Source organism: Apteryx rowi, unplaced genomic scaffold (assembly GCF_003343035.1).
Source record: "Apteryx rowi isolate R43461 unplaced genomic scaffold, aptRow1 scaffold_366, whole genome shotgun sequence".
In the NCBI taxonomy this organism is placed as follows: domain Eukaryota; kingdom Metazoa; phylum Chordata; class Aves; order Apterygiformes; family Apterygidae; genus Apteryx; species Apteryx rowi.
The window spans coordinates 111163-125657 of record NW_020450152.1 but is presented as its reverse complement, the minus strand read 5'-3'; the positions used below and the strand labels follow the sequence as shown (position 1 = coordinate 125657).

Sequence of the window (14495 nt, the reverse complement as noted above, 5' to 3'; positions counted from 1 at the left end):
GATATAAATACGCAATACTTGTATAGTTGTATATGTTTATATATAGGTGGTAGCATAATTTCTAAAGAGTTATTTTAGAACACTTTTCTAAAGTGCTTTCTTTAGATAAGCAATTTTACACAATTAGTAGTAGTAGTTTTAAAAACTATGCCCCTCAAATTCTTTGATTTTTATCTTTTAATGACTCTTACATTATGTAAAATATTGTTTATAGTTCTAGATGTAGTATTTCTCATAATGCTTTTTTTTGTATTCTGCTTTTCTCCAACAGGAAGGAACTTGAGACCTTCAAAGGTAAATTCTATTTTTAATTTTCTACTTGAATATTTAGAAGAGTTACAGTAATTCTTGTATTAAGTGAAACTAGTATAAATCCATTCCAGTTCTACATTTGATAGTGGTCATTTTATGTCAGATCCAGCAGCCTATTTCTTTGTCAGTTTACCTGTTCTTGCTACTGGTTTCTTTGGGAGAGTCGTAAGTGTAAGAGGAACACAGATGGTACTGTCCTTTCAGCTAGGTTTCAAAGATTCTTTATCTAATTTAAGTCTTTCCCTCTGTTTGGTTTTAGAAGTTAAAAACTTCATGTCTTCAACTAGTTACTGTCTTTTCTAACATGAATGATTTTTTGATGTGTGTCGCAGACTGTTATTTGTTAGACTTTTGTCTGGCTGTTTCTAGGAAATTTTCACGGTGTTATGTCATATCAGACAAATGTAATTTTTGAAGCTGAACTTGTTGGATATAGGTTATGAGATGCATATATATATGTGTGTATATGCATATGTCCTAAATAATATGCAATGGCTAGGAATTCTGTCATGTTTTATTGCTTTGTCACTGTAGTGTGTAGATGGAACATATATATTACTATTTTCAGTAAATCATGAATTCAGGCTTACTTTACTTACTAATGTTAATGTTTGATCAGCTCAAGAATTGCTATTATTTTTTGCTTTGAATAAGGTGTGACTGTGGCTTTGTGAATAGTATTTATTTATGAGAGGAAAGTCAAGTACATTGACTAGTGCCAATTAATTGTGTCTCAGAAATTTCCAGCTCTTCTTTCAGTTTCATCAACTGCATTCCTCTTCGCCTTTTCAGTTCTTTATCTTATCTCACCCTTATATAATGCTAAAAAGGAAAATAATAAAGCTAACATTAAGAGACAAGCAAAACAGATTATGTAAAATGTCACTTTATCTGTAGCTTACCCTAACGACTCCTTTTCTCATTGATTTGACAGCTTTCAACACAGAATAACTCAATGGAAAACCAAAGATAATGTTAAGCTCATTCTGTTCCATGGCAAGGCAGTAACTTTGTAGTACCTGATGCATGTAAGGACAGTGAGCCAGTTTTTTGTTTGTATTGATTAGGGTTTTTAAGTGATTTTGTGGAAGTCAGGAGGATGATTTCCAAAGTTATTTCTCTCTTTGTCTTTCTTTTTTCCCATAGAGACAGCGACTTTTTGTAACGGTAGATGTCAGAAGTATGTTACAAAGACAAATTAATGCAGGAGGAAGGCAGTAGCTATGTTTTTGCCTTGAAATTTATACCCAACTAAGTAACTGGCTCTGTAATGGATATAGTTGCATATAGATTTCCAATATGAGTCATGAATGCTTATCTTGGGTATTTGAACTAGTTTTCCAAAATATAATAGTGAAGTTTAGCTGGGATAATATAAAACTGTTATGATAGTATAATCACAGCCAAGAGGACATTTTTAGTGCGCTCCAAAGAGGAGAAAAATGCAAACGGATAGCAAGAAGAAAGCTGAAGTCTTTGTTTCTGTCTTTACTGAAAAGTCAACAGCAGTCAGTGGCTAATACAGTTAATATCAAGGGCAAACGAGTAGGATCTCATGCTATGACAAGGGAAGACCAGGCTAGAGGATATTCTAAGTCTGGTTTTAAATCAACTGATAAAATTTATTCTAGGATACTCCATAAATTGGTGAAAGTTATGGAAGGCTGGAAAAGCACCAACACAGTGATAGATCTTTAAAAATGGGAATTAAACATCAGATAGCCTAATTCCAATTTTTTTCCCGAGGCATTGAACTAATAGAAAAGCTTGCACCTGGCAGAAAAGAAAGGAGTAAAAGCTAACAAACTTTCAAGAGCAATCATGTCAAACAGGTCTAAATGGATGGTGAAATAGAGGTGCTCATTAGATTGGCTTAAGCCAGTCTTTTTCCAGCCTTCTGAAGCTTCAGCCAGTTTCTGAGTACCCAAGGATGAATTTCTTCAGCTGACTTGAAACAAGAGAGGAAGAGCTTTCTGATCATGAGGGGTTCATGACTACAGGGTGACAGATGTTTCACTTCTACAGCAGCAGCCTCGCCTAGTCTAACTGGTAGCTCCTTCTTGCATATTTCTGCTTTAAGCTACTTCTAAAGCTCACTGGATTTGTACAGAAAGCTCTTCACTCTTCTGATATTTGTTTTTTGTTGATTTACAATGCTGAAATGGCTCAGTACAGGGCCAAAGAAGTTCCAGAGCTGATGCAGAAGAAGGAGAAGGAAAAGCCAGCTGTGAGGCCAGGATATTGCTTTTAGACTGTGCTTCCATGGTACCCTAAGTTACCAGTGTAACACAGTCATTAAAAAGCACATACTTCTGGTAGTACATCACCTGATATATTTTCTGGTTGAGATGAGGAGGTATTAGTACCATTAGGTAAACCATTGGTAAGATCCTATCTGAAATACTGCATATAATTCTGGTTTACTATATTCAAGAAAGGTTGGATCCAACTGGAATAGGCTAATTAAGGAATGATGGGGTAGATGGTTGTCTTTTCATCTTATATTGCAAGTATACACTAAAAACTCGACTAATTCACCCTTGCATAATTGCCTGGAGTGAAAAGTTTATAGTTTGTAAAATACCCAAAGTAGGGGCCAGGAAAGAAGAATAACTGCTTAAAGTAAGAGGCAGGGGAGAAGAAAGTGATACTGTACCTGGTACAAACTATATATGAGGACTTTTAAGCTGAATTTCAGAAGAATGGCTCTAATTATCAGAGCCCAGAGGTTCTGAAGTAACCTTTCAATGTGTCTCTTGCTCTTGCTTCTAATTGATTTTAATCTGGAGCTTAAGAGATTTATGAGAAAGATAAAGTGGAGTGACTTGCTTTCATTAGTAAGGGAATGGACTCTCTGAACATAGATSTCTTTCAGCTGTGTGCTGAAAAAAAATCAAAAAAGTTAAAAACAAGATAGAATAGAAAAGAATAGCAACAYAACAGAATGTTATAGAAAAGCTGGTAAAAAAAGATGATGAGACTACTGAATGTAATTCAGTTAAATATCTGAGTCTGCTGAGGTTTTTTGACACTTAAAGGGAAAGGAACCTGATGCACTGAGGTTGGAAGAGAGAAGGCTAGAGAGGTTTGTTAAACTCTAGTTCCCTTCCCTCCTCAAACAAAGAGGACCAACATGAAAGCAGTTTATTTGGCTGATGTGAATCCTGCCTGCTCACATCCAATCTGGAAATAATGTTTCTTTTGGGGAGGATTTTGTTTCTGAGTTGATGTATAGCAGTCATCCTTAAGTAAAATATGTCTCCTACCTTTATATACACTTACATCTTTCAATACACATGCAGTTAAAACCATTGTACGTTAACTTGTGGTTTAATGARAAAGAATAGAAATGCCAGTTTTGATAATAGTAACTTGTTATTTGTAAATGTTAATACCCATGATGCTAAAAGGTTTTGTCTTCCAGAGTAAGGATGGTAGAGTTTTTATGGCAAAATGTTTCGTAAATATAAATTCATTCACCTGAAGCTGCAGAAATTGAAGTATCCATAAAAACATTCCTTAGATACTTTGCTAGAGGGGGAAAATGTGAGTTGTATGCATGTTTTTTCAGTGTCTAAACTGAACTCTTACATGCATCAGTGGTATGTTTTCGTGCCTTGTTCAGGATAGAAAGTTTCACTGGAATTTAGAAGCTGAATGATGTAGTCAGAGGGTCAAAACAGCACAGCGCTGGAAACCTGGATTCGGTGAGGTGTCCCAACAAATTCACAACAAATACAGAAAAAAATACTAGTTGTATATTGGCATAAGCTATGAGAATTCAGGCGCAGCTCACAGGGCAGATGGACAGTCCCTCAGATCTGTTTTAAAACTGTACCTCTCTAGAGCTTTATGTATGTGTGTATAAATATAAATGCACACACACAGAGGTAGTCTGTATGGGACCACTGTAAACCCATGAATCTACAAATGTAGAGCCTTATAAACAGTTTAAAATGCCCTTATATTTATAATATTTATTAAAGACTTGATTTAATAATAATAAAAACTCTTCCTTCACATAACCAAGATACAGAATTATTTCTGTTTCATTTAGATTTTCCTTATTTTTAGATATTAGAATCTTGTGTAAGCATGTATTTGTTTTTAGTACTTGATGGATTGTTTCTCTTCAATGAGTTCAAAAAGGGTGTATATCATTTTCATTTTTACAGATGGGAAACCAGAAATTAAACAGCAAATATGTGGTGTTTTTCAGTCATGGGCTTGGGTTGGAAATATGTAAAACAGTCCATCTTCTCTTGTTTTCTATTGATGCTGGGAATCTAGTGCAGTCATGACTGTCCTGAGGTTTGAAAGCTTTCTACAATTTTTCTAGAGACATTGCACAATGTTTTTATAGTTAACCTTTCTTCTGTCCCAGTGCAGCAAGGCCTATACATATTTGTATCTGAACTTTAATTTCCTGGGTTTTACCATTCCCTTCTCCAAGAGTATGCAATATTTGGAGCAGTCTGTTGCCTCCATCCCTTCATTCTCTCTCTTTTTTTTTTTCTATTTTTTTGGAATTTCCTCCCTTTGACAGTGTGGTGAACGGATCTTTCTTTCAGTCTAGGGATCCTCTTTATCATGTTGTGTTCTGATGGCTGTCAAAATAACAACTTTTTCCTGTTCTTTTATACCGTCTTTCAGATGCATGGGTGATATGCAATGGAGATGTTTACAGTTCGTGGCTGATATGTTTTATACATTCAATGATGCAGCTGTTCTAGAAGTTAAGCCATAGTTTTAAGCACATGATCTTGTATATTTTTTTCTGAGAAAGAACAGTTGACATTGTGGTAGGAAATCATACCAGCCATACAGTCTGTTAACTGCTTTGATGGAAATGTAAAAGTAGAGATTGTAATACCTAAGTGGGGAACACATCACCCCAAAGCCTGTCACATTATGAACATTGAACGTTTCAATTTCAATGTGAAGAATTTTTATTGACAAAATGAATGATTATGAAACTTAAGTCAATTAAACCCATGATAAATTGTATTTATAATCATGTCAGTTAATAATAAGGGTTCTAACTTAATGTTGTATTTTGTGATTTTGCATTTCAGTTACTCATTTGAAGTGTGTATGTGGGGGTGTCCTTGGTTGTTGGGTACCTTGTCTACAACATGCTGCATCAGACAGGCAATCTCTCTGCCACTAGTGCTTTTGGAGTATTTTCTGATTGTTTGAAAATATAATTAGGTAATCACAATCAAGCATTGCAATATTTGAACCTTGCAGCAGAGATGTAAAAAAAGATAACTCTATTTTGGCATACCAGAAAATGGTAAACAATTGCTTAACTCTATTGCCAAAAAACTAAGATGGAGTTAAAATTTCAAGGATACTCAGGTTTCAGATTTTTTTTCCATTACTTTACTGTGAGTTGAAAATGTTCTGGTAGATATCTAGATAATACTGTGTGTTACCAGCTTCTTTCCCTTCCCGTCAAGCCTATGGGAGGAGAACCTTGCAAACTTGAGTGCCTTGTACCTTGTATTGTCCATGGCAAGTATGGGCCAGTACTTCTATTGAGGATTGCTACTCCCTTGACAATGGCATGATTTGAAACTTGGTCACTAACAGACAACCCTTGGGTGAAAGGCAAATGAGTTTATCTACTTAAGCCTTTCATTAGAGTGTAATACATTAAGACAGATGGAAAAGAAAAACAATAAAGTATGTCTACAGCTACCATGAATTGGATTTTAATTCTGTGTTTTCAAGTTTGCGGACTCTTGCATCCGTTTAATTCTCAGGACACTTCTTTAAACTTTCTAGATCTGAATTCTCTTTACTTGTAAGTTCTCTCCTCTTATTTTGCCTTCTTATTTTGCCTTCCTTGAAATGGGTATGGACTTCAGCTCAAACCTTTTCTTAAAAAGGTCCTTTTAAATAGAGAAATTTAAGGAAGGTTCACTCTTGGTCTTTCAGTGATTTCCATCCTGCCTAGTAGATAGCTGAGTCCTTATCCAGCTGGCTGGATATCACCAGCACTGCGATGTAAAAGTTCTGCAGCCGTACCTCCTCCTAGCCCACAGACGGGTGGTGCTTTGTTGCACACATCTGATTTTATTTGGCTGAATTATGACCCTTTATGACATAACTGTAGAACTTATTCCGTGTATGAACACATACCCAAGTACAGTGAAAGTCTTAATTTTCCTGTCCTGATAGAGACTGCATATGACAGTATATAAAGGTGATTGCTTGACTTTGCTAACCCCCTAAATATGACTTCTTGAATTGGCAGCGCTGCCTTGTTTTGAACAGTAGGTGTAGCTGAAAACTTACTAGCTGCCTTTGACAAAGACAAAACATTTGCCGGATTAAATGTTATGACTGGGATGAAGCAAACTACAATAGATAAGTATGCATTTATTTTGAGGACCATGCAGATAACTAGAAATAAATTTATTACCTAACAGGTTAATGTCTAGAAGTGTCAAGTCTTCAGTATAGACAATATTTTCAATAGAAATAGATTTTGCATTTCAATGGGAGAAAATAAAGTTCAGGCTGTTTTTTTAGTGTACCTAAATTGTAGCTGTAGCTTTTTTTTTTTTTTTTCAGTTTGTCTTGAATCATTACATCAGAACGCTATTTCACATTATGCTTTGGCAAAGAGGGGCTGCACTGTCAGGTGGATTAATAATCAGATATTACTGAAAATTATTTCCCCCCTTCTCCCACTTTTGGTWAGTTTTCAACTGGTGGGAGAAAAACAGGTTCTCCTTTATGATGGCAACAGAGCTTTGCATGGGCCTTAATTGATCATAACGGGGCATCCATTGCCTAAGGCTGTTATATACAGTGTAAGCCGGTCTGAACTTTCAAAGCTGTAAATTTAGGGTTGAGTTTCAAAAGGAAGTCTAATGCTTAGAAAAGGATGCTATAGAGCTCTTGGAATATAATGCACAGAATGCTGATGTTCCAGATACTTGARAAACCTTGTCTTTATAATGTTTTTATTCTAATTCCGCTGGGGGGGGGGGAGAGGGAGGAGGGGTTAACTTTGCTTCATTAATCTGTATTTTTAGAGAATCTTGTTTTCTTATATGGCACTGTTGTGCTCATTTGTCCTGTCTTATGCTGCTTTGCATTCTGGGGGAGCTAGTTTATTCTCCCAAGAAAATTCAACTTTGAAATAGTTGTGTGTGTTGTTTTGTTTTTTTTTCTGGTCGATGCATTTATTTGGCTTTCTTTGTATTCTTGCATCAGACTTTTTATGAGTTTTAGTGTTATACTAAATCAAAAGCTCTTTTAGGGGTCAGCTGTATCACAACAATTTTGAGATGAAAGCTGCAGCTAAAAATAAGATGGTTCATGGATACGCATATACAGCTCAAGTTGGCAGAATTTGGCCCTATGTTGGAGTTAGCCTTGCAGATTCCTGTTTTGTAAGGAGTGGAGGAGGCTCATATAACAATAGAGATTTTCTGTGACTATTGTCAGGGTGAATGGCTAACTGTGTAGATAATAGAAAAATTTCATGGGAATGTAAGTCGTGTCATACTCAGTTTATGTAGAAAATAAAACATTTAAAGCATTGTAGACAATTAAAATATTACACTTCATATAACTGATTTGGAAAACAATAGAAACCCTTTATGTCTGCAGCTCTGACTTGAGTTCATCCTTTAATTACTGAAGTTCAAACTGAAGGCAGGATTATCTTTTTCTTTTTTTTTTTAATCTTTCCCGTAAGTATTTTTGTTATTTGCAGCCCTGAAATAAAACTGAGTTTCACAGGCCCATACGTTCCCACTAATTTTTCCTTTAATGATGATGATTTGAGAAATATTTGTGTAATTCCATTGCCCATAATCTGTTTTGGTTTTTTCACATTATCATCAAGAAGCTTTTTAAAATGTGATATTTTAAATAAAAAGGAAGGCAGTTGTTATGGCTGTCATGTTTTCTGGCAGCACTGGCTATCCTATTCCTCTTAACCAGAAGTAGTAATGCATGCCAGTATTCCAGATTTTGAGCAGTCTCTTACAATTTTTGAAATGTAAATGCAATATTGTTTAACTGTAGCATTACCAAAACCAAAGATTCAAAGTAATAAGCTGTTTCTGCATTTAAAAAATGCATAAACATTATCTGAAATTTTAATGAAAATACAGTCTGGTAGCCTGGATATGTGATACAAAAAGATTCAGTTTTCAGTTGGGAAGATTGCTCTTAATTTAATTAAAAATCACATTTAACATTTTTAGTATTTTATATGTGAAACAAGAATAGTATGTAATTTATGGGGTATCTGAGCTAAGCCATGTTAAGGAAAAATATTTTGAGAGGATAGCCTTATAGACATTGCCTAATAAAAAACAAAAAATTCAGAACCCTTCCTTACCTCTGCCTTGTTTGTGAATGATGGTCTAATGATTACATCTCTGCATCAAATAAATACATGCTGTAAATGCATGTCATCACATTATAACCCCCGGAAGGTTTCCCTCCCTGTACCACCCCTTTATGTAACTGCAGGTGGTATATTCCCAAATACATGCGTGCATTCTGGTATACCACAGCTGCTGGGAGCTTGTGCTAGGGTTTTGGCAAGGCAGGGAGTTGAAGTATCAATGCATGTGCATCTGTGTATGAGTGACCCATTGAAAACCGGCAGCCGCAGTACTATTCCTTTGAAAAAGCAGGCTTCCAGCATCGGTCTTTGTTCTACATCAGTGAAGATGCACATCAGTGGAGCAGCTTGGTAACTGGAGGTTTCCCTTGGCCAGTCCTGTGTTTCTGTTTACTTGCTTATTTCCTGCTGCCATGTCATCTCCAGGAGCCACTGAGAATACTCAGAAGAATTCATGTAGGTGGAACTTTATTATGTTTATTTTTAGTCAGCTTCGTTTACTAACCTAATGGAAAATGAAATTAGATTAGTTAGTTAATTCTTCAATTACCACCATTGCCTGATTTGTAAAGGATGTGCTATGAATGAGAGGTTAAATATCAACTCGATTTAGTAAATTAGAGAGAAATAGTGACTTAATGTCTAATTTTGTCAGCGCTATTGTTTGTTGCTTTGCATTATTGCCAATGTAATATTAATTGAATTGAGCCTGTGTAAATAGGAGCTAGTAAAAGAATGCAAATACACAAATAGTTACCTTGCTAGCTAAAATTCAAGTAGACTTTTGTCTAAAGATGGGCTGGTATTAGAGGATGAGGGGAGAGGAAGAATTATTATCTGAAGATAAAAACTGAGTGCTAAAAATAAAAGCAGTGAATTCTTTAGGATAGATGCAGTGATGCTAATTCTTAGCTTTCCTCAGATAAAACACATTTTTAAAATGAAGCATTAGTGTTTTTTACATTAATGTGAGCACTTTGTGTCATACAAAGTAACATTTTTAATAATGTAATAACATTTTAATGCTGTTGATTTGTAAGTGATGTTTAGAACTGCGTATTAATTGAAATCAAAATAAGATTTGGATTTCTACTCTTATTCTTTTTATATGTTGCTTTATATAACCACTGAAAGAGTTTTCTCTTGTTACCATTCATGTGGGTTTTTTTTTCCAGTTGATGTCTAGGACCAAAAGATAACAGTAAATTGTACTATTGTATTATTTTAATCACCTGTTGGAGTATGCCCTTATCAGGGCCCTATCTATGGGTTGTAATTCTGTCTGCTAAATTTGATATTCACGTTGAATAAATAACGTATAGTAAAGTTAAGTACTTTATATAAAATACTTTGTTTTAATGAGTTCATCTGGTATGGGAAAACTCTTTACATTTGTATTGACTTCAAATACTTTATTTATCAAAATAGTTGTTTTCCATAAATTTAGACATTCAGTAAACAGCTGACTGTTTACTTAAAGACTGCAAAATTTATCCTCTGTGCTGCTAAATGTGGTGTGACTGCTTTGCACTCAGAAGTCAGTTTAGCAAAGACTATATACTACAGGTATAATCCATTTTGTAATCCCTCGCTTCTTCATACATCTTGACAGAAGTTGTCTATTTTTTTGTCTGTTTTGTTAAATTGTAATGGAAGTATGATGAATTGTTGGGGGCTTGGGGGAGACAGGCTGTGAATTGTTGGTTTGGGGGKTTTTTTTGTTTTTTTTTCTGGTTTGTAATCAGAGATCCTCGACTGTAGAACAGCTATTTTGTGTCTATGTGGAGAAAAAGCCTGAAACTAAATTATGCTTCTGTAAGGATTAGAATATGGAATTGCAGGGTGTTTCCGGAAAGTCTTTAGCATTATCAGTCCTCCCACTACTGCTGGAAAGAGGTAGCAGTAAGTAGAAGCTTTAGTATCAGCATTAATTTTGGAAAGGTTAACATCTCTATCTATGGTAACCAGGATTATTCTCACAGCATTTTTCTCACATTTTCTCCTATAGCCTGGTGGCAGAAAAAAGTAATGCAAAACTGAAGAGAGCCTGTTATATTTTTATCATAATCTGTTTGCTCCCCATCTATGTAGGCTGAGGTTAATGAGAAATGAAGAAATGTTTATCCACATACTTTTAGAAAAATTGCTTCTCTCTAAAAATTTGAGATGTAATACTTCTGGGGCACTGAAAGAAAGAGGGCCATAGGTTCTTGTGGCCTGTGAATGCATCTTGGTGCAAATAAATTTTCAATGTTTTTATAATGACAGTATTCTTTCTTTTGACTTGCTTCTTCTAGTTTAGTGTGTGTTAGAAATGTAAATGTAGGTGCAGACATCCTGTCCATCTGATGCATAACTAAATAGATGTAACAGATTATATGCTTATTTGTGTAGTTGCACGTGGTACTATTTATAGTTGTACAGTAAAAATAATGTTATTCTAGTCCTTACCATGTACTGAAATAGTAGAGTTGTTTTAAAAATTGCAATAGAAATAATGTATTCCTTCTGTGTAGCAAGGCCTTAAATAAATCCCAATCCAACATTTCACAGCAGTCTATTAATAAACTACTTGTTCTGATCAGTTTTTAATTATGCAAATTGGAAGGGAAGAGGGCTGAGGTGTGTTTTTTGGACACAGAGGAATTCCAAATGTTTCTCCTTCTCCTTTTATTGAACAGGAGTAAATATGGATATTCTGGTAGACAACMCTGGCTGTTTTATTTACATGTGTTATGTATTATGCAGTCTGAATTTTTAACAAGGCATTAGAGCTGAAAAGGTGTACTAACGTAATTCTTTAATATTGTGGTTAATGTGACATTCTTTTATAATTTATTTGCTTTTACTAAACAGATGAAAGACTATTCTTTAGTAAAATGGTATTGAATAATTAAAACAATGAAAGACTTAGGGAGCTATTTAAAAAGTCAATAAAACATTTTTATATGTATGTAATATTTCTAAATAGCATATTTTTATTAAAGTGTGTAAGTTAAAGCTGAAAGAGGTTAAGAGGCAGTTTTGACTAACTGAACTCATTGTTTCATTTTTAATCACTTGGATTACTCTGTGGGTTAAGACGAAATGAAAATTTTGTGGAGATGTCACTCAGCCTTTTTTCCTTTTATGTAGAACTCAGATAATGCTATTTTGGCACTGCATAAATGAAACTTGATCAAAATGTAGTTGCCTGTGTCTCATTTTAAATAAGACAGAAATGGTGCCGTTTATATGTATGTGTGTGTGTATATGTATGTATGTATATGTATATATATGTTTTTTTTTTTCTGGTTTTATTAGATGGTTATGTAATCATGCCAGACCTAGTGCACAGACATTTCCTTGGGCTGAAGAGGGTTTTAACTTGCATCATAATCTTATTAGAAATTCTCATAGATTTCTCTCTTCTTTGGTTATCAAATATTAAAGTGAAAAAAACCACACTTAACTGAGAAGCCAACTAAAAATACATGAGGTTGCTTTCACAGTGTATCTTGTGTATTTACGTAGGAAGAAAATGGGACTGGTAGTACTTGATAAGCTTGTCTTTTGTGGCCCTCTAGCCATGTATGAACTGCAGTTTGCAGACCCCACCATCTTAAGCCTTAATCACAGATGTGATGTAACTTTTTAAAAATCAGTTTAAACATGAAAATAGAATTAGAATGGTGGGCTTCTTCCCCTATATTTTAAAGAGCTTTAATTTGTTGGCCTTTCCCTTGTGTAGCACAGCTGCTGGAACTTGCTGGAAAGCAGCGTCCTCATGAAGGACTTGCAGCTTCAGCCTCTTTTTCCCCAAATATAGGTAACTGAAGGAAACCTATCAATGCTAGGGTTTGGGTTTTGTATTTTCCCCATTTGCTTTTTGTTACACTTTTTGAGGGTTGTGCTGGTAAACATTTAAGATCAGGTTCTCATCACACCCAAAGTGTTTTGGATGCGAAGCTGTAGGAAAGCTGACAAGATAGGAAGCCAAGTCCCTGATTTCTAGCACATTTGAGGATTCATGAAACAGATACAAAAATTTCCATTAGTCATAGGCTGGGCAGAGGTCTGTTGCTCGCTCGCTCTCCCTCTCTCCCTCGAGTTCCAGTATAGCCTTGTCAGGGTGCCTAAATGATCTTTGTACCACTGAAGCTTATTCCTGCATATTGGTGATTACTCAGTCTAGTTCGCTTCAAATTCATGAAGAGAAGATGAATTTGGTATACTGAAGTCCACAGTGTGGTGTTTTTGTTTTGGGGGCTTTTCTACAGCATTGTGGATTGAGTCCACAACAGAAGACAAAACAGAAAAGCTTTTGTCTAACAAAGACAAAAAAGAAAAGGTAGATTTTTAGTCATATTTTGTAGAATTTGGAAACTTTGAACATTGCTGGGACAAAAAAAGCCAATCATTTTAGAAGAAAAGTTGTAAAATGCCAGCCTAAGTCTAAAGGTAATTCTAGTGCATTAATAAAAAAGCCATGGATAAATTTCAGAAAAGTCGGTATTCTTCACGGTCCTTGAAAGCCGAAGTATCCAACTGGCAAGATAATCATAGCTGTGTAATAGCAAGCCATTTGCATTTTAATAAATTTTATTATTGGATTTTTTAAATTGATATTGTGAGTACTATGGCAGTCTTAACATATATAAGTATGTATATATAACATGTATACTGCTGCTCTTTTAATGATAAATAGACTCCAGTATGCTTCTGTAAGCATTCTTGCAGAATGCTTCTTATGCTTAAATAAGATACACATTATAAATATGATTCTCTAATATTAGCCTTAAAGAAGTACTTACTGATCTGGTTCAGTTTTAACTTGGAAAATTCTGTATCTTGTTTGGGCAGTAGCACAAATATAAAGGTCAAGTTTTGAGATAGGTGACTCTTAAAGCAGTAAGGAGGACAGGTGACTCAGTAATAGCAGTAAACTTGCAGGAAAAGAAAAATTACACTTTGTCCTTGTAATGATTAATCTATAAATAAGAGAAGCAGTAATAATTGTAATGCTAATCTTTTTTGATGTCATTGTTGGAAGAAAACCAGCGTAACTTTCTTAGTGTTTCTGATGATCTGCAGGGTTTGTAACATCATAGCGAAACTGGCAAAGAAGTAGTTGTGTTGGAAGAGGCGTTCTGCTTTGACTACTTATATTGGGCCAGTCTTTAAACTGCTGTGATAAATAGGGAGCTTGCTCTGGGAAAGAAGGCAGAGAATACTGAAAAGGGACATACTGGGATACAGAGTGTGGGTTTTAATAGATCTTTAGCAGTCAGTCTGGGGACTAATCTGATTTAATATTAGTGACTTAGGCAGAAATACTAGAAGTATATTGGTGAAATCTGTTGATGACAAATGGGGCATACTGTCAGTRCAGAAGAGACTGGTGACAGAGAACTTCAAAAGCTTGAAGGTGGAAGTAACAGAATAGAAATAAAATGCAGTAGTAAATTTTATTTGCAGAAGAATCAGTGAAGCCAAGTTTTCTGTGGGTTTGTTCTGTGGATCCTTGCTTTCCCCCCCCATGGTATTCTTAGTTTCTCCCCAGAGTACCCTTGTTTTCTTCCAGTGTTCCCTAATCCCCTTTCACCCTGCCCAAAATACTTAAATTTTCTCTTTTTGTCCTGTTGTCTGGGTAGCCATCAGTGTATGTGCAACTATTTTTGGAGTTAAATATGTGTCAGTTACTGTCTGGGAGTAGCCCAGCATTTGCTAGGTATGCCTGTGGAATGGATAAGGTCATCGTCTCCTTGCCTTTTCCTGATATGGCATCACTAATAGAGGGAGGAAACCTTCTACCTTGCTAGTAGTT

The 14495-nt window shown here is 35.3% G+C and overlaps 1 protein-coding gene across 4 annotated transcripts in view; it reads left to right on the top strand.

Moving 5' to 3' along the window:
- Positions 1-14495, top strand: part of DTNBP1 (dystrobrevin binding protein 1) — a 78081-nt gene that overhangs the window by 33906 nt on the left and 29680 nt on the right. For all 4 annotated transcript variants that reach the window (XM_026073326.1, XM_026073325.1, XM_026073324.1 and 1 more), the window contains one exon: positions 272-294. In XM_026073326.1, the coding sequence (XP_025929111.1) occupies positions 272-294 (23 nt within the window). The remainder of the gene's footprint in view (positions 1-271; positions 295-14495) is intronic.